The sequence below is a fragment of the Geotrypetes seraphini genome, chromosome 9, assembly GCF_902459505.1.
Source record: "Geotrypetes seraphini chromosome 9, aGeoSer1.1, whole genome shotgun sequence".
Lineage (NCBI taxonomy): Eukaryota > Metazoa > Chordata > Amphibia > Gymnophiona > Dermophiidae > Geotrypetes > Geotrypetes seraphini.
The window spans coordinates 28,033,602-28,054,528 of NC_047092.1; the positions used below are offsets into that span (position 1 = coordinate 28,033,602).

Here is a 20,927-nt window from a genome sequence, read left to right on the forward strand (position 1 = left end):
CCAAATTTCCCCATCCTGCCCCACCCGGCTACTTTTTTGTGCCACCCGGCTGGAAAATATTTCTGGGGAGAACACTGTTGCAGATTTTGGTATCATCTGCAAAGAGGCAAATCTTACCTGACAGCCCTTCAGCAATATCGCTTATAAAAATGTTAAAAACAGGAGGCCCAAGAACAGAACCTTGAGGCACACTGTTGGTAACATCCCTTTCCTCAGAGTGATATCCATTGACCACTATCCTCTGTTGCTTTCCATTTAACCAGTTCCTGGCACAGCCTGTCACTTTGGGGCGCATCCCAAGAGCACTCAGTTTATTTATTAGACATCTGTGTGGCTTTGCTAAAATCTAAATACACATCTAGCGCACATCCTCTATCCAATTCTCTGGTCACCTAGTCAAAGAAATTGATCAGATTTGTCTGACAAGACCTACCTCTAGTGAATCCATGTTGCCTTTGGTCCTGTAATCCACAGGATTCCAGAAACTTTACCATTCTCTGTTTTAGAAAAATTTCAATTAATTTGCTTACCACAGAAGTCAAACTTACTGGTCTGTAATTCCCTATTTCTTCCTTACTTCCAGTTTTGTGGAGAGGGACCATACACATCCTTCTCCCATTTGTATTTTTGCGTTCCTGACTTCTCAATTAGCATCTCTTAGCTTTTCCAGATCTTTCTGCGATCTTTAGCAGTTTATGAAAGCTAACCTCTTATTCTTTACCTTCTCAGCTACTACTTTTGAGAACCAAAGCGGCCTTCTTTTCCTCTTACCTTTACTTACTTGCCTCACAAAAAGATTTGTCACTCTTACAATAACTCCTTTCAGTTTTGCCCACTGCAGTGTTCTCCCCAGAAATTTTTTCCAGCCAGGTGGCATAAAAAAGTAGCTGGGTGGGGCGAAACGGGGAAATTTGGTGGTGGGGAAAATTAAGGGCCTGTTTTACAAAGCCGCGCTAGTGGCTGCAGCGTGATAATGGCCCCGAAGCCCATAGAGATTTAAAGGGTTTTGGGGCTGTTGCTGCGCAGCAGGTGCTAGCGCGGCTTTGTAAAACAGGCCCCTAAATGTGCACTATTTTTATTATTTTTATTAAATGTGCACTATTTTTATAGTTTATTATTATTTTCCAATGCTCAATTGAATATCCCTAAAGCCTGTAACCAACCAAAGTTGGCAAATTATTTTTGTTTGATTTTAACTCTTTTTACGTACTACGTTAGCAACATATACACTACTCCCTCCTTTTTGAACCCGTAGTGTGGGTTTTAGAATTCCTATGAGCGTCGGAGCAGTTGCTGCCGCTGCCGGCGCTAAAACCTGTACTAAGGATTCGTAAAGGAGGGGGTAAGTATCATTCCTATAAAGTTTCTCTCAAGTCTCACTTTTAACCCTGGCAATGAACTGCTTGTAGATTTAGCTCGCACTTCCTTGTAGCTCTTATCTCCATTGAGATTTTAATAAGATGCTTCTGGCTAATCAAGCCTGCAACAGGATAATACCATATGCGCATCATGGTATCAAGTTCCCCCCTTCCACCACTCCAAGGGAGAGGTGGCCAAATATTAAGCCCATCATACCCAACACCCTGAATCTGACCACTTTATGGAGACCGAGACCACCACAAACCTGGCCATACATGACACAAGGAAAAAATCACAGAGAAAGCCACCAGTACAGGCATCTATACCCCTACCCCCATTGGAGATTTTGCGGACCCTTTTCCCTCACCCAATAATAAAAAAGACACACAGTATTACATTGCATTGTTACGTTGGTGTCTTTTATTTCACCAATACCTTGCGGTTCTAGGTGGATTACAAAAAGAGGCATTCTGGTCATATCCAGTAAGATTACAAGATGGCTATTTGGTTGGAATGTTTAGGGACTGGTAGAAGTTTCACATTTGACAAGTATATTCGAGCATACTGTTCTTCTTGCTGGCAGTTAAGACACATTCATGACCAGAAGCCACCTACCCTCACTGACTGTGTTTCAGAAAGGGATTTTTACGTGACTTTTTTATTGATAACCAAAGCAAAGATACAAAACCATCAAAGTGAGCAGAAAACAGACAACATCACACTATACAAAAGTGAACTGCACCGGTCATCAGAAATATTTTGTGTGTGGGTCCCAAAACGAAGGAGCTATCCATTCCCATTAACTACTGTCCTTCTCCATTCCCACTGCACCCCCACCCCAAACAGCCCCTCCAAAATACAGAAGAAAGGAATATTTATAAAAAGCCACATTTCTGAAATCTTTTCAATGGGGGGAGGGGGAGGGAGGCATTTAAACACTTCGACTGTAACAAGGCCAGTTCCCAGCGCTGCCAAGCCCACAGTTGCAGAGAGGATATCTTAGGGAACTTCTGAATGCCTTGAACCCCCTGCCTGCTGCACTACGGGCTCCAACAGCATGAGAACACCCTCCCCCCCCCCCCCCAGCACTGCTCTGGAGTGAAGGCTAGGCACAGTCCATCTCCCCCACAACCTGGACCCGGGAGACTTTGGCTGCTCTTCACACCATGCCTCCAGCGCCCCCCCCCCCCCTCCCCCTCCGAGGCCTCTGCTATGCACGTGCCATGACAGGAAGTAAATTAAGCCTCCAGTGTTCTTTCCTTCCTCCTCCCCTCCCCCACTCTGAGGCCTCCTGGCTCTTCCTTCCTTACTAGGCCGGGGTTGCTACAGGCTGATCTCCAGGTTCAAGTTGATCCTGCGCTGGGCCTCGCGGTTCTCCTGCTTCAGCATCGCCTCCAGGCAGGAGAGTTTCTGCTCCAGCGAGGATGCCACCATCTTTGCTGCCCCCGCATACTAATAATAAATAAATAGAGCACTGCGACTGCACACACCAAGCCATCCGTGTGGGCTCGCCCACCCGCACACAGCCAGAAAGGACTTTCAAACCAAGTGGATGGAAACAAAATCCATTAGACTAGGATCGGAGAGAAACATTCAGCAATCACCAAGTCCCTTAGCAAGCCGGCCTTCCTGTCTCCGCATAATCTAGCCTAACGAGAGTAAAAAAAATCTGCGGCTTTCATTTCGCAACGTCATGTGAGATGACAGCCGGGCGCTCCCCTAAATTAACGGGGAGGAGCGCCTGGCTAAAACACGATAGGGAGAACATTGCACTGCATTTCTATTCTTTCCAGATGTTCTCATCCAGATAACAATTCCTTGACGTTATCCCCCATCCAAACAACGTTAGTTTTTTAAGTCTAGAACCTTTAATTCTGAATGAGCCCTCTCTATACCCATCTTAATATTAAACTGTACCATGCAATGATCACTGGATGCCAGATGATCACCCACTGTAATATCAGAAACACTTTCCCTGTTAGTAAGCACTAAGTAAGACCCCCATCCCGCGTAGATTCCATATCTGTGTGCCAGGTTACAGGTGAGGCAGGAGCAGGCCAAAAATAATAAATTTAGCAGCGATACTCAGTCACTCAACATATAGCTTAACTGTTTATTTTAGACCTGCAGAATAATGAGCTTAAACTAAACAAGACAGTGTTAGCACACTATGGGACACAGTAGTGATGCTGCTGCAGTAAATCCACTGAAGCTCATCGGAACTGAATGGGATTTGGTGCATTTACCACGGCAGCATCACTAATGTGGTTTTGTAAAAGGGGTCCTATGTTTTTAGCCAATATTCAGTGATGCTCCTACATAAATGGTAGAACTGAAACATTCAATGATTTAACTACATCTAGACAATGCTGGCTATTGACTTATTTGCTCCTCAGAAATTCCCTTTAATTTATATATTTAAATCATTCAAACAGACTAGCATCATTTCTATCAGATTCATGTAGATTCCAAATCCCAACTTGTATCAATAACTTTTTTTTTTTATTATGTGCTCCTAATTAGGAATCTTCTCTGCCAATGAAAAAACTACCTTACATGGACTGAGGACTTGCAAAATAATAAATTGTTTTTCCTTTAATCTAGTCTCATTACTTGATTCCTACAGTGTTCATGATATATACTGCACACTTTTTTTTTTCCTTACAACACAGTTCTTTGAAGATTTTATTCAGAGACTGACAAAGTAATTACCAATGAATCATACAAGGAGAAATCAACCAATGTGCTTTGCTCAAGCATCTTCAAAATTTGTTGAAAATAGGTCAGGTACAGGTGCTATGCAATAAGCACACTGATTCAAACGTGTAGCAATTTTTACTATGGAGAATAAAGCAGGATGGAAAAGAGGGCAGGGAAGGGAGGAAAGATTTAGGGCTCCTTTTATCAAGCCACGCTAGCAGGGTTAATGCGCGTGACTTTTCATCATGCGTTAACCTCCGCACTGGCCAAAACCGCCTGTTCAAGAGGAGGCGGTAATGGCTAGCGCATCTGACGGTTTAGCGAGGCGCGTTAAACCGCTAGCGTGACTTAGTAAAAGAAGCCCTTAGAGTAGATGCTCTCCATGGACAACAGGATACTTTACAACTAGCCAACATCATTCAGTTAGAAAAACATCTTCTAGCTTAGAAAATGTATAGAAACTTTGCATCTACCACTCACCTGCAACCCTTGCATTGCAGTTTCTACAGTGGAGGTGAGATAGTATGGCAGGACTTATATCCTATCCAAAATTGGGAAGGAAAATTCAAATACTACCAGAAAAAACAATAAATAGAGAATCTTCCTATCTTTTTTGTGACTAGTGATCCCTTCAAAGATATCAATATTTATCAAAATGGACCTCAAATTCCACAAGGAAATTATAACTCAGGGAGAACATGTCTCCACTAAAGAGTTAGTGCTTCTAATCATAGGTCTGCTCTGGAAAATAGGCTAGAGAGAAAAAACTTCCATCTCCTTTACTGAGGAAGAAAAAATCTCTAGCCAAAAAACGGGCCTCAAAGATTACTCCAATAATTTCATGAGGGAGTACTAGGCACAAAAATATATGAATAAGATTAAACAATTTAGCCTGGGAGCTGCGTTATCATCAAAACTTAATGTACAAACAGTACAAGAGATAACAACGGTAGGCCAGCAAAAAAGTCAAAAATTTCTGTACTTAGCTTTCACACAACCAAAGATTGTAATCCACCATATATTAAGCTGCACCATCTTGAGAAGCACTTCACCAGGATATATTCAGAGAACTCAACAAGAATCCTTGCAAATCCTTGTTTCACCAAGCTGCGTCAGGAGAAACCTCTTCATATTACAGACTAATATGAAGAGGTTTCTCCTGACTGTATATGCAAATATCTATGAGATATTTATATCGAACAATGCAGGGGGATCTGGTTGGGTTTGTGAAGAGTTCTATTTACCTGGGTGGGGACTTTAATGTGACTCCTGATGTGCTTATGAACCACTCTTAGGGAGGGAGGGGTACAATTAAGGCTTATAGTAAGGCTTCTCTGTCTATGATGGGGACACTGGGTCTGGTAGATTGTTGTTATCTTTTACATGGAAAGATATTACACCCATTTTTCTCCTGCACAATAGATGTACACTAGAATTGATGGGCTCTGGATACATAGAAATCAGTGGGGGATGGTGAAGAAAGCGGAAATAGAAAGCGGGGTGTATCAGATCATGCGCCCGTTTGGGTGGCCTGGTTAGGGCAGTCTCAGGAGGAGGGTTCTCGATTTTCTAAGCTGAATTAAACTTTGTTGGTAGTACCTGCTGTGATAAGAGGATGTGAGAACCACTATTGCTCACTTCTTAGAGATTAATGACAATGATGAGGTTTCAGATGGGATTCTCTGGGACGCGTTAAAGACAGATTTAAGAGACAGAGAGCTCAACTTTCCTTATAATTGTGGGAAAGGTCTTGGAAACAGTGCATAAATGAACACAGGATCCCCTTGTTTATGCTCAGTTACAGCAAGTTAGAAATTTACATCTGCTTCAAATGGAAAACTCTGAACGCATGAGGGCAAAACCAAGTTGAATATCTATGAATATAGCAACAAATCGAGTTCCCAATTGGCTAGATATATCAGTATTAAACAGGCCAAGCTACTATCTCTAGTCAAAGATGGACGGGGTGGCCAACAGGTCACTGATGGAGCTATCCATCAAGCTTTCTCTATTACCAACAGCTTCATGCAGCAAAAGTAGAAGATCAAGGGGTGGTTCAGAGGTTTTTGGATAAGGTGCTTTTACCTGAGTTATCTCAGCAAAATCGCGAGATTCTTCATTCCTGATATCTTTGGGAGAAATATTAAGTGTAATTAAAAATGTTAAAAATGGAAAATCCCCGGGTCTTGACGGGCATATGGGCAAATTCTATAAACAATTTAGACTTGCTGGGACCTTTATTGGTTAGAGTGGCAAATGGGGTACAAGCGGGATGTCCTTTGCTAGGCACAATTAGCAAGGCGGGGATCACAGTAATTTTAAAACCAGGAAGAGACCTGCTTAATTTTGGGTCTTATGGGCCGATTTCCCTTTTGAATATCAATGCCAAGATTATTGCTAAAGTGCTTGCCATTCGGCTAGGTAAAGTGCTACCGACTCTGATTCACAAAGATTTATACAGAGGGGGCGAGTAAGCATTTTCTGTGGAAATATGGGCGGGAACCCGATAAAGCTGTTTTAATGGCAGTGGACGCTGATAAAACATTTGATAGGGTTCCATGGGAATTTTTGTTGGCAATGATAGCTCAAATGGGTATGAATGGTCCATTTTGTGATTGGGTGAAAGCTTTCTATGCATTGCCTCAGGCATGTTTAAGGATTAATCAGACTTATAATGATTTCTTTCCTGTGGTGCGAGGAACCTGGCAAGGATGCCCTCTGTTGCTGTTGCTTTTTGCAATATCAACAGAGCCCTTGGTGATTTATATTCGAGACCATCTGACCTTGCGGGGATTTCAATGGGGGGGGATGTTTTAAGATCATCATATAGCCATATTTGCGGATGACATATTGTTGTATATCAGAGATCCAGAGAAGTCTATACCCTCAATGATATTTATTTTTGTGGAATATGGGAAGGCCTCCGGTTTTCAGATAAATCTGGACAAAACGGAGTTATTGAACCTTACACCTTGGATGCAGGGGAAGTCCGACAACTTTCGGTCATTTTCCTTTCAGATGGGCACAAAAAGGGATAAGATATTTGGGTATACAGATTCCTCACAATTTGTCATGCTTATATGAGGTAAATTATATGCCTTTGCTTCGGCAGATTCGTAGAGACTTGCAGCGGTGGCATGGCCTTTGGTTATCTTGGTGGGAGAGAATAGAGGTAATTAAAATGAACGTTTTACTGAGGCTGCTGTTCCTTTTTCAGACCCTGCCCATTTCAGTGCCTAACAGGACCTTTAAGATATTACAAGCTGATTTTAAATGCTTTATATGGCAGAGGAGACCCCCTCAACTTTCTCAAAAAGTTATGTGGTCCTCTAGAGCATATGGGGGAGGGGGGTCCTTAACTTGTTCCAGTACTACCAGTCGGCTCAGATACGAATGTTACTGGATTGGGATACAGATGAGCATAAATGGGATGTTCAAACAGAGCAATGTCAAGCAGGTTATGGACAGCTTAAGCACTGGTTATGGTCCTCTAATATTGATATACAGTGGCAACAAGAGACAGATAAACCTTTTACATTACATTTGTTGTAGTTGTGGGGGGTAGTGAGGCATACATTGGGATGTGGTTCTGTTGTGTTCACTTTGGCATCTCTGCGAGGAGCCTCAATTTGTGGCTGGGAGGGAAAATAAGAGTATTCGAGAGGTAGGCACAGTAAGGCTTGATTACATTTCGGGATTTGCTACATACAGGGGGTGTAATGCCTTTTGAGGTCTTACAAAGAACACATAGGCTTCCTGTGGGGGACTATTTGGCTTACCACCAAGTTAGACACTTTATTTGTTCCAAAGGATGTGATAAGGTGTCCCCTATTGGGGGGGAATATCTTGAGAATTTATGGGTGACCCTCAGGATGGTACCGCAGCCCCCCTCAATTATCAATATTGGAGGGAATATCAACTGCCTGTTTTTTTTCTATATGAAAAGTTGGGAAAGGGACTTGGGTCAGGTATTTACTTCTAAAGAGTGGTCCTTTATATGCACTGAGGTTAGTAAGGCATCTGCTTGTGCCTTGATACAAAAGAAAGCATACAAGGTCTTGACCCGTTGGTATCGTACTCCAGAGAAAGTGAACAAGATGTTTCCTAGAGCATCGAATCTGTGTTGGCGCTGTAACGCCAACCTGGGTTATTTTCTGCATATTTGGTGGGACTGTCCTGTGCTGGTACCATTCTGTACGACTGTTGTAACCACTTTGTCAAAAGTATTGGGCAGAAATGTGGGAGCTACTCCTCAAGGCTGTCTGCTGGGCTTGTATAATAACTGTCCTTATAAGTAGCAAACTACAAATGGGATTAGCAGCGGCTAAATGCTTAATAGCAGCTAATTGGAAAAACAACTTAGCCCCTACCAGGGAGGACTGGAGCTTAAAACTGAATTTGTTGGGGAAAATGAAAATGCCTGTTGTAAAGAAGCAGGGATACTATGTCCAACAATTGGGGACCTGGAAAATAATTGAAGACAAATTAGCTACCTTATAGGGCACATTTTGTGAATGACTTTGGGAGAATTAGGATTCTGCTATGTACTGAGTTACATGGACTCGTCCAGACTCTTACAAGTGTTGGGGAGCTTGGGAGAGACACTGGTATATACAATTGTTTTGTTTTTTTTAGTAGACATGGGGGAAACCTGCAGTATGGGTGGGCTATTCTATCTATATGGTGATTACTTATAGCTCATCATGGGGAATATTGTTAAGTCTTTTCAGATATATAGTTGTCCTTGTTTAGTTTATGTTTTTGTGATTATGGAATCCTGTTTATTAATATGACTGGAGTTATATCATTTGACTATTCACAAATCTATGTCACTGTATTCATTGTTCTTTTATGCTGTTAATGTTTGAAAACTTAACAAAAAAAAAGTTAATTACAGCAACCTATGCAAAAAATGTATATAATTCTTCATGAATTTACTTTAATATTTAACTAGAAATACATTATCATATTACTTCCAAGACACTAACTTGTAAGAAATTATTTTAAACAATTTAAATTACAAGGCATAGTTAGCAAAAAATTACCATTATGAATTGCTTTACAAAATCATCTTATTATGATTTACAATCCTAAAATATCCATTACTATTGTATATACTTAACGTGCATAAAAGGATACGTATACCATTCATTCCAGAAATTTTAAAATCATCAATTAACTGTACAACCATATCCTTGTTTGGATCCCCAGGGTCACTTTCCCTTACCTGATGAAAAAGAAAATCAGGAGAGATGAGCTTAATATGAGAAGCTTATAGTTTATAACTGTGGTTCTTATCCCAGATCTTGGATCACACTCAACCAGTAGGGTTTCTAGAATATCTATAATGAATATGTTTGAAGGAAATTTGCATTCACTGCCTCTATAGCATGTAATATACATATCATGGATATCCTGATGTCCAAAGGAGATTAAGAACTACTTATTTATAATAAATTAACACCCTGAGATTATTATATCACATATCAAATTACATGAACAGGGTTTAAAAAAGGTTTGGATAATTTCCTAAAAGAGAAGTCCATAGGCCATTATTGAGATGGCTTGGAGAAATCCACTGCTTATTCCTAGGATAAGTAGCATAAAATCTGTTTTACTACTTGGGATCTAGCTAGGTACTTGGGGCCTGGGTTGGCCACTGTTGGAAACAGGATACTGGGTTTAATGCACCTTCGGTCTGTCCCAGTATGGCAATTCTTATGTTCTTAAAACAGTTTTATCATCAATGAAGTAAACATTACCTTTTATAATACTACTTACACATTTGAGCAACTTTATTTCATCCAAGGCTGTCTCTGTGTAATGCTGAGCACTTTTTACCACTTTCATGGCAACAAACCTTCTCTCCCTTGAAAAACAAACATGTTTTAACAACAAAATACCTAGAAACTGAAACATTTGATGTGCTTACAGTAAAAAAAATTTGTGGCACACAGTTATACACTAGAAAATACAGATTTTCTTCTTTTTTTTTTTTTTAACTAGCTCATATTTTCCTTTCAGCTGAAATACTAGTGAAGACAAACCTCATCTGATGAACTAATCTAGAACTGGAGTTCCTTAAGAAGAGTGTCAAGCCAATTTTGTTCTACAATATTAAAATAATGCTTGAATGGAAAGATCATTAAATTAGTTTAAGATACTGAAAAAGGCACATTATCAATGGAGGAGTACCGTATTTTCACATAGATAACGCGCACCCGTGTAAAACGCGCACATGGGTATAGCGCGCAAAAAACACATATTTATGTACATAAATTTTTATATACCGCGCATGCTGCCCGACTCTCCTCTGGAGACCCTGACTCTGTTTTCGCCCACCCCGACTCTCCTTTCCTCCTTGAAGTCCTGTCCCTACCCTGAAAGCCTGATGCCCCCCCCCCGACGTCCGATTCACCCCCCCCGCAGGACCGCTCGCACCCCCACCCCGAAGGACCGCTCGCACGCACCCGCACCCCCACCCTGAAGGACCGCTCGCACCCCCACCCCGAAGGAGCGCTCGCACTCCCACCCCGAAGGACCGCTCGCACCCCCACCCGAAGAACCGCTCGCACCCCCACAGCCTCACCCCCCCTCCCCCATGGAGAAGCTGTCTACCTTGTTTCCGGATGCCAGCGAGCCCAGCTGTTTCCTCTGCCGGCGGTCCCGCCCCTTCTCTGAGCCCTGCTGTGCTGCTTTTTCTTCCGGCAGTCCCGCCCTTTCTCTGACATCAGAGAAAGGGCGGGACCGCCTGAAGAGGAAGCAGCGCAGCACAGGGCTCTGAGAAGGGGCAGGACCGCCGGCAGAGGAAGCAGCTGGGCTGGCATCCGGAAACAAGGTAGACAGCTTCTCCATGGGGGAGGGGGGGAGGCTGTGGGGGTGCGAGCGGTCCTTCGGGTGGGGTTGCGAGCAGTCCTTCGGGATGGGAGTGCGAGCGCTCCTTCCGGGTGATGAATCGGGCGTCGGGGGGGGGGGGGAAACTATGTAAAAAAAATTTTGTACAACGCGCTCACGCGTATAACGCGCAAGGGTATGCGCGGTTTGTAAAAACCACGTATAACGCGCGCGTTATATGCGAGAAAATACGGTAGTTAATGGTTAGTGCAGTGGCCTGAGAAATAGGGGAACTGGGTTTCAATTCCCACTACAGCTCCTTGTGACTTTGGCCAAGTCACTTTACCCTCTATTGCCCCAGGATAAGCACTTGTATACAATATGTAAACCACTTTGATTGTAACCACAGAAAGGCAGTATATTAAATTCCATCCCTTTCCCTTTAAATTGGATACAATTTTTGCATGAGTCCAACGATTAATAGATCCTGTATTTCTATGAAAAAGTAGAAAATAGATTACATACATTAAGATTACTCCCAAGGAATGAATTTTTAGAAATTTTTAAATTATCATTAATTTATTTAGGTATATAAATACAAAAGAAACTGTCAATTGTACCATGACAAGCAGGAAACCCAGGTGTGCCAGATTAATCTCATAGCAAAAGGTGTAATAACAATGTTATGCAAATAGAGTCTTAAAACACTGTTTATTAGGACCAGTCCTAGGGCACAGACTGCAATGCTGTAAGCTACAATATACTACTACTACTATTAATTATTTCTATAGCGCTACCAGATTGCTGATAAAGCTCAGATTGGTTATAGACACCAGATGCTCAAGCCTGAACTTGGGGGAGGGGGAAACGGGTCAAATAGAACGATGGCAATGGTTCCTGTGTGCCACTTAGGCATAAGGTCTGGGGTGGAAGTTGAAACTGAGAGAAAAAGAGGGTAAAATAATTTTTGCTTGCTAGACAATAAGATACCTTCTGGATCTGGGCTGTAAATTTGATTGTGTTTTCAAATCTAAATTCAAAGGTGATGCACAGTCAGGTGCATTCCCTGTCCAAGAAGGCTTGCAATTCAAGGAAGAGATGCAGAAAGCCGTAGAACAGAGCTTTGTGCTAAAGCGCCAGCAAAAGATGTCCTGAAACACTCGTTAAAAAAACAAGGTGTTTGCCAATGCAAAGTTGAAGTAGTAAAGTGCACTAGGTTTCGTAACAGTTTTGTGATTGGCCTATATAGAAATGAGCTGTGTACAAAGCTTTGGGTACAGATATTAGCGTACAGCTTATTTCAATCCTATGGTAATGAAGATATCGGCTATTCAATTCAGATGCAGAGAAAGGTGCAGATTACTCGATGACTTAGTACAGGGATGTTAATACAAGAACTGAGGAGGTGTAAAAAGGGGTTACATCATTCTTCTGTAGCTAGCGCTAGTGGAGATTTGATGTCTGTTTCTTCTCTTTAATGTTAGTGGATAGGACCCACAACTATTTTTTTAGGAATTTTTTTTTTTTTTTTAAGATGAGGTGCTGAGGGGGAAGAAATATGCTGATTCAAAAAAAATAAATAAATGACAAAACTGTGGTATTTGCAAAAAGTGGATTTGCAGGTGCACATATCTGCTTACTTGGAATGTCATTCTGCATATAAACAACAGTACAGTACTGTAAAAATTGTATATGCAGAACAGAATTCCATTACACACAAAGATACACACACACACACACATGCAATTCTTGTGCTGCATACAATAGTGAGGATTTTGTGCCCATTTCTCCTCTTGCTAGCAAGCATTCAGGACCCAAAACTTTTACTGGCTTTTCTGAACAGGAAGAACTGAGTGGTGAAGTATGCTGAAACAAAGAAAAGCTGGGCTGTTGACAATACTGGTATTTGCAAAAACTGTAACGGCAATTTCTTTTGCACATGAACATGTCTGCATACACAGGAGCCAACTTTTGAAAATGACTGGGGATGCTCAACTCATAACTCCCAACAAATTTCCTCTCACCCAGCAAAGAAAAAAAAATACATCTGGTAGCTAATGGCAGTGATGTCGAGAGCAGGGGAAGGGAATGTGAACAAATCAAAAACTAGGGTCCTGCAAATCTATCTCTTTCCCCTCCCAACGTGTCAGCATCATACTCTCTTTCTCCATTCAAGCCATTTATAGCATTTTTCTCCAACCAGTCCAGCCCATTAACATCACACTCTATTCCCCCAATTTTTCCCTAATTTCATCTCCTCCTTCATAGGCAGGGAATTTAATTGCTTTTGGCCTGCTCTACTCCCTAAATCTCTTTTTCCAGCCTTCTATTTCCCTTTGCTCAAAAAGAAAGGTCCAATGCACTTTTCCCTAGCTAGCTGCCATTCCATGCAGGCTTGGCTCACCCATTCCTTTACTGATTCCCATTTCTCACTCTCCTCTACAGGTGAAACTTCCTTTGGTTTATAGATTTAACTCATCTTCAGTTTGTGACTTCCCATTGACCACAGGCTTGAATCATTTCCTTGCTCTGCTCTCCTTGGCTCCAAACGTTTTCTGGGATTGGTTCCTCATCCCCTTTTGTACTGCAGCACTTACCCTGGAACTCATAGATTCTAGATCTATGGCCACCTTTCTGCCTGCAGAGTCCAGATCAAATTCTTTGCCACATGTTCACCCTGAGCTTTGGAAGTCCAGCAAGGATCATAGTTTAAAACCTGAAAGATTACATGCTGAGTAGGAGAACATGTTCTAGCAGCCTAGAGTATAGGAACATGCTCATACTAAGCAACTGTGTTCTGAGCTGCCTGCAGGATATTGCTGTCGTAGCTAAGGAACAAGCATCCATCTTAAGGAGCTGAGTTGAGACCTGGGACCTGCAGAGTTTTACGGGGAGCAATAATTCATCAGTTAAGCAAGAAGCAAACCAGGGAGCCAAAATGGGAAACATACAGAGTTTGTGAGAAAGTATGTCCCCCATCCCCAACACTTCCAATGGTTTCCTGGCCATCTTTTCCTGCTGCTGCTGCTGCTGTGCTACTTCTTTAGGCTTAAATAGTCCAGTGCTCCTACCATTTCAACCTCCTTGTGGCATGTAATGGGGGGAAAATATCTTTAATTTTTATGAGGAATTTTATGAGCGTTACTCTCCATTCTCTCTTGGTTCAATCTTGGACCATAGTTCCTCTCAATATCAGAGCTGTCAAGAGAAAGTTTTTAAAAAGGGAAATTTTCAGTTCATGATATTCCATGCTTCCCTTTCCCAGCCTTCTATTGAAATGTTTTATTGACCTCCCAGTGACCACAGCAGACACCAGCAGTTACCTAAAACTTACCTAACCCAATTAGTGATATCTCTTACACAGTGATTCTTGGGCTCGCTCAGTTCTGGGGAGTAGCTGATAGACTTTTATGCTCATGGTTCAATTCTAAAAATTATCTTTTTGTTACTTGTTCTTATTTTTTTTCTTCCTAGTCTCACCCCTCCTGCCACTTCCATCTCTTAGTGCAGGGGTGTCAAAGTTGGTCCTCGAGAGCCGCATCCAGTTGGGTTTTCAAGATTTCCCCAATGACTATGCATGAGATCTATTTGCATGCACTGCTTTCATTGTATGCTAATAGATCTCATGAATATTCATGGAGGAAATCCTGAAAACCAGCCTGGATTGCGGCCCTCAAGGACCAACTTTGACACTTGTGCCTTAGTTATTCTTCCCTGCACCCTGATCTTCTCAAAATCCTTTTCTCAGCTGATCTCCCTTATCAACCCCCTCCTCTTTGAATACCACACAGTTCTCATTCTTCTCTGCTTCTTTTTCTTCAGCCCATTTCTTACCCACTTCTCTTTGTATCACACAGGGCTGTAAAGTTGGTACATAAAACATTTGACTCTGACTCCTTTATTTATGGTATCTCCACTGACTCAGACTCCTTTATTTGTATATCTATATAGGTGTTGTACTACATGCAAGGTGTGGCTTCTTGGGATTTTGGTTTATGTTTATAATTTTTGGTCAGCTTTATGGATTTGCCATTTATGTTCTGTGTGTGTGACTGAGGTATTCTGTTAGCATGATTTTTCTATGCAGCATTTTGTAGTAATTTGTTTTGTTCAGTTATCTCAATAGTGGAAAGAATATTTGTGAGGAGGAGAAGGGAGAGGAGACAGGGGTTTTGTTGATCCTTCTTCTGTATCTGTGATTTATAAAATGACAGTTGTACAGAATATTGTTTATTTTTATACTTAATAAAATTATTTCAATATAAAATCATAATTATTTGAAGCTTGTGTGAATGGGATCAGAGTATGCGGGAACGGGTTGGGGAAGGGAACAGAGCGCGGGGATGGGGACAAACTATGTCCCTATGTTGTTCTCTAGGTGCCACTTTCACTAATATAAATATCATAAAATATATTACATTTTGTAATCATCAAAGAACTTGATATCAAAATATATTCTAAAAGTAAAACATATCCTGAAAAAAGGATTAATCAAATTATCTATGAAATAAGAAATGTAAGCATTATAATATTTGCATGACATACAATTTAAAAAGATTAGGTTCTTACCTTGACAATATCTTTTCTAGTAAATAGGTGTGTCATTCTGGACAAGCGGTCTATATCCTAGTGCTAGTGAGCCCTGCTGAAGAAATCCACTCCGGATTTTCTCTGAATCCCTCCTACTTCACAAAGGGCTCTGTTACCCCCCACATTTTGTTCCAAAGCAGGCCAGTACCCATTCTAGAACAGATGTGAAGCAGGTATACGGGGTTACGGGGAAAAGTCCCAAAGAACAAGTCTGTTGTGCTCTGAAATTATAACAGGTTAACTATAGAACAAATCAAAACAGTGAAACAATCAAACCACACAGAAATATTAATGGAGATCAAATAACACCCAAAGTATCCTAGCAATAGACTATTTTTCATACCCTGAAGGTCTGCCTAGCATCCAACCTTGAAGCTTGGATAATAACATTCAGAATGAGACAGTAGGCAGACACAGGAAATAAATGTCCAGAATGACACACCTATCTACTAGAAAAGATATTAGCAAGGTAAGAACCTAATCTCTTTTCCTAATGCAATAGGTGTGTCATTCTGGACAAGCGAGATGTACAAAACCAGTCTCATAAATCTAGGGCAGGACCCCTGAGGACCCAAAGACAGAGTCCTCCCTTACCGCCACATCCACTCTGTAAAACCTGGCAAATGTGTGCAGAGTGGACCAAGTCGCCACCCTACAAATCTCCTTGGGGAAAACTGCCCTAGCTTCAGCCCATGATGAAGCCACACTTCTAGTCAAATGTGTCTTTACAGAAACAGGGGACTGTTTCCCACAAACAATGTATGCTGATGAAGTGACTCTACAGATCCATCTGGAAATCATAGCCTTGGAAGCCGATGCACCGTGTGTAGCTGGATTTGTCAGCACAAAAAGATGGTCAGATAGCCTGAACTTGTTGACAACCTAAAGATATTGGAGAAGCACCCTTTTAACATCCAACTTCCTCAGAATCCGGTCCTTTTTCTTGGAACCTATGGACTGGAATGCTGGCAAATATGACTTCCTGATTGACATGGAATGTAAAAACCACCATCGGCAGAAAGGAAAAATCATGCGCAAAGAGACTCCAGTTTCAGTGAATTAAAGGAAAAGGCTCTCTGCAAGAAAGAGCCTGCAACTCCGAGACCCATCTCACTGAAGTAATGACCACCAGAAAAACAGTTTTTGAGTGTCAGGTCCATCAAAGATGCATCCCTCAGTGTCTCATATGGAGACTGGCTGAGGCCCTGCAAAACCACATTAAGATCCCAAGAAGGTAATGGAGGTTTTACTGGAGGCCTGATACGCAGTGCTCCCTTTAGAAATCTAGCTATGTCTGGATGAAATAGATTTGTGGTCTTGAGCCCTAAACATGAGAATCCCTTGTTAAGGCCAACCTGGAGAAAACCTAACACCATAGAGAACGGAGCAGAGAAGGGCTCATTTTCCTGGACGCACCAGTGCTGGAAAGATTCCCAAATCTTGGCACAGGCAGAGAATGTCGTCTGCGTTTTAGACCCGAGTAGAGCAACACTGACTACCTCCGAGTACCCCTTGCATGCTAACACCTAGCGCTAAAGAGCCACGCCGTAAGATCAAAGTGATTCGGATCTTCTTTGACAATTGGTCCCTGAGAAAGAGGTTCTGGTTGCACTTGCAATCTGAGACCAGGACCTGTCTGAAGACACACTAGATCTGCATACCACAGTCTGCACGGCCATGAGAATGATCCTTCTTTGATGGCTTGCAATCCTGGGGAGGATCTATCTTATCATAGGCCACGGAGGGAACACATACAACAGCTCGTGGCCATGGCTAAACCAGAGCATCTAGACTTGCATTTCCGGGCTCAGTCCTTCAACTGAAGAATCTGTCCACCTTCTTGATTAGTGCCAGAGCAGGGACCTCTGCACAAAGTCCATCTGAGGAGACCAATGCGATAGGAACACATTTTTGAGAGGACACATGTGAGCTTTTGCCCAGAGGACACATGTGAGATTTTGCCCAGCTATTGTGGCACTTGAAGGTAGTGCCACGCTGATGGAGTTGGTTTGGCTAGCAAGCTTGTTATTTGAGAGTAAAGCTTCTGTCTGTGTACCTTTGGAAAATAGACATGGCTGTCTGCCATGTTGAACAAGACACCCAGATATTCTAGGGATTGGGTTGGCTTCAAATGTCTCTTTTGGAAATGTACTATCCAACCTAGGCTCTCCAGAATTCGGATCACCTGAGACACCACTTGCTGGCCCCTGGCGAACAACAGGGCCCTGATCAGCCAGTCATCCAGGTATGGATTAATTTATAATCCCAACTTGCACAGCTGGCCAGCCCTTACCACCATCACTTTGGTGAAAATGCAAGGAGCAGTCGCTAGGCCAAAGGTTAGGGCCAAAAATTGGTAATGGTTGTCCAGAACATGAAACCTTAGGAATTTTCTGTGGTCCAGGAATATGCAAATAGGTTTCTGTCAGATCCAGAGAGGCTAGGAATTCCCTCAAAGCCACCGCCACAATGACAGAATGAACTGTTTCCAAATGAAAATGTGGAATCTTGAGTGCTGCATTGATGTAAGATCCAGAATGGATCTTACATCTCTTTTAAAGTACTGCAACCTGCTTGTTAGGTATCCTCAATGTCTCAAAACGTCCGAAACCTCAATATGTAACCTCCATTTGTAGCCTGAAACCTGCTTCCTTCAACGTTATGTAATTCCCTTTTGTAACCTGAATGTTATGTTATTCACTATTGTAACCTGAAACCTGCTTTCTTCATTGTTATGAAATTCTCCTGGATATGTCCAGCCATCTTCTAATGTAATCTGCTTAGAACCGCAAGGTACAGGCGGAATAGAAATCACTAATATAATGTAATGTAATCATCTGAGACTTTCTTTGGCATGATAAAGTATATGGAGTATCTGCCCGAGTAAAAGTCTTCGGGTGGCACCTTGTCTACTTTTTCTAGTTGCCCTGTAGGGGTGGTTCCTTGTTCACACCTGAAGGTTAGGCCTCTCCCTGACGTCATAAAGCCTGAACAATCTTTCCAGCATGAACCATTATCTGCAAGAAATCTTTCCAGCATGAACCATGCAAGAAGAGAAAAAGAAGCAATCATCTTTGTTGCCTGCTGCCTGCCAGATGCATTCTGGGTATGTTCACCAGAACTATGTGTTTCTCCAGTCAAGGACATCTGACTATGCCTACATGCTCAGCCCTTGTGAATTTGGGGGAGGCATTGCTTCTATGCTGTTCTTATCTAACGGAGGTGCCTCTCTCTCGAGGCCTATACGAGACTTTACACAGAAAGGCTATTGATCCAAGTTCTGTTTCTGGATTGGTCCTGAGAGGTCATCTGATGAAAACTAAGGAGAAGGTGTCTAATTAATTACTAGAGTTTTATGCTTGGATGTGAGGGAGCTCGGACCCATGCATATCTTTTCTCTACGCACACCTTCTAATAATTAAGACCTGACAAGTTACCTCTTGTGATTAGCTCTCTTTCAGAGAGTGAAGAAACAGGACACTCTTTACAGATATGTTTTATTTCACATAAGGAACTGTTACTGACGGACTTTACAGCTCACTTCAGTAAATAACGGACTCTTGCTGACTGGAAGAAATTCTACGTGCTACGCCGAGGAAAAGGACTGATTCCATTTCCCTGAGGCTTGATCTGAAGGATGGTGAGCAAGGAATCATATTTTCCTTATCAGCTGGGCTAGTTAGATCTCTGATTGGTTACAGGAAAGGAGTTGTTAATTACTCTGTGAAGTAGGAGGGATTCAGAAAAAATCCAGAGGGGATTCCTTCTGCAAGGCTTGTGAACACTGGGATATAACCTGATCATCCAGAATGACACATCCATGGCACTAGAAAACTCTATTAGGAGTCAGAGTTGGCATATTTTCACCAACTCCAAATCCTACTTCAGTAACCCAAAAATTACTTCCAATTTTGACTCCAACTCTACAGTCCTGGTATCACCGCCTATACTCCCTCCTTCAGTTTACATTCACTTCAGCTCTGTTCTCCCTTTCACAGTCCATATCAATTCCATCAGCATTTTTTCTCTCATAGCCTATCAGTGCCTATGTACCGTATTTTCACGCAAATAACGCGCACCCGTATAAAACGCGCACACGGGTATAGCGCGCAGAAATCACGATGATATGTACAAAAACTTTGGTATACCGCGCTCACGGGTATACCGCGCATGCTGCCCGACGCTCCTTTCGCCCGCCCTGACTTTCCGTGCGCTGTCCCGACTCTCCGTTCACCCCCCCCTGACTTCCGTGCACTGTCCCCCCTTGAAGGTCTGTCCCCATCCTGAAAGCCTGATGCCCCCCCCCGACGTCCGATACATCCCTCCCCCCCGAAGGACCGCCGACTCCCCAACAATATCGGGCCAGGAGGGAGCTCAAATCCTCCTGGCCACGGCGACCCCCTAACCCCACCCCGCACTACATTACGGGCAGGAGGGATCCCAGGCCCTCCTGCCCTCGACGCAAACCCCCCTCCCCCCAACGACCGCACCCCCCAAGAACCTCCGACCGCCCCCCCAGCCGACCCGCGACCCCCCTGGCGACCCCCCCACCCCCCTTCCCCGTACCTTTGGTAGTTGGGCCAGAAGGGAGCCAAACCCTCCTGGCCACGGCGACCCCCTAACCCCACCCCGCACTACATTACGGGCAGGAGGGATCCCAGGCCCTCCTGCCCTCGACGCAAACCCCCCTCCCCCCCAACGACCGCGCCCCCCAAGAACCTCCGACCGCCACCCCAGCCGACCCGCGACCCCCCTGGCGACCCCCACGACCCCCCCACCCCCCTCCCCCGTACCTTTGGTAGTTGGCCGGACAGACGGGAGCCAAACCCGCCTGTCCGGCAGGCAGCCAACGAAGGAATGAGGCCGGATTGGCCCACCCATCCTAAAGCTCCGCCTACTGGTGGGGCCTAAGGCGCGTGGGCCAATCAGAATAGGCCCTGGAGCCTTAGGTCCCACCTGGGGGCGCGGCCTGAGGCACATGGGCCCAACCCGACCATGTGCCTCAGGCCGCGCCCCCAGGTGGGACCTAAGGCTCCAGGGCCTATTCTGATTGGCCCACGCGCCTTAGGCCCCACCACTAGGCGGAGCTTTAGGATGGATGGGCCAATCCGGCCTCATTCCTTCGTTGGCTGCCTGCCGGACAGGCGGGTTTGGCTCCCGTCTGTCCGGCCAACTACCAAAGGTACGGGGAAGGGGGGTGGGGGGGTCGCCAGGGGGATCGCGGGTCGGCTGGGGGGCGGTCGGAGGTTCTTGGGGGGGGGCGGTCGTTGGGGGGGAGGGGGGTTTGCGTCGAGGGCAGGAGGGCCTGGGATCCCTCCTGCCCGTAATGTAGTGCGGGGTGGGGTTAGGGGGTCGCCGTGGCCAGGAGGGTTTGGGCTCCCTTCTGGCCCGATATTGTCGGGAAGTCGGCGGTCCTGCCGGGGGGGGGGGGATGTATCGGACGT

General features: G+C 43.7%; 1 protein-coding gene across 10 annotated transcripts in view; it reads right to left on the minus strand.

Moving 5' to 3' along the window:
* Window positions 1–20,927, minus strand: part of SRPK2 (SRSF protein kinase 2) — a 235,110-nt gene that overhangs the window by 102,431 nt on the left and 111,752 nt on the right. For all 10 annotated transcript variants that reach the window (XM_033959742.1, XM_033959744.1, XM_033959740.1 and 7 more), the window contains 2 exons: window positions 9,841–9,928; window positions 9,199–9,286 (listed from right to left, as the gene is read on the minus strand). In XM_033959742.1, coding sequence (XP_033815633.1) covers window positions 9,199–9,286; window positions 9,841–9,928 — 176 coding nt within the window. The remainder of the gene's footprint in view (window positions 1–9,198; window positions 9,287–9,840; window positions 9,929–20,927) is intronic.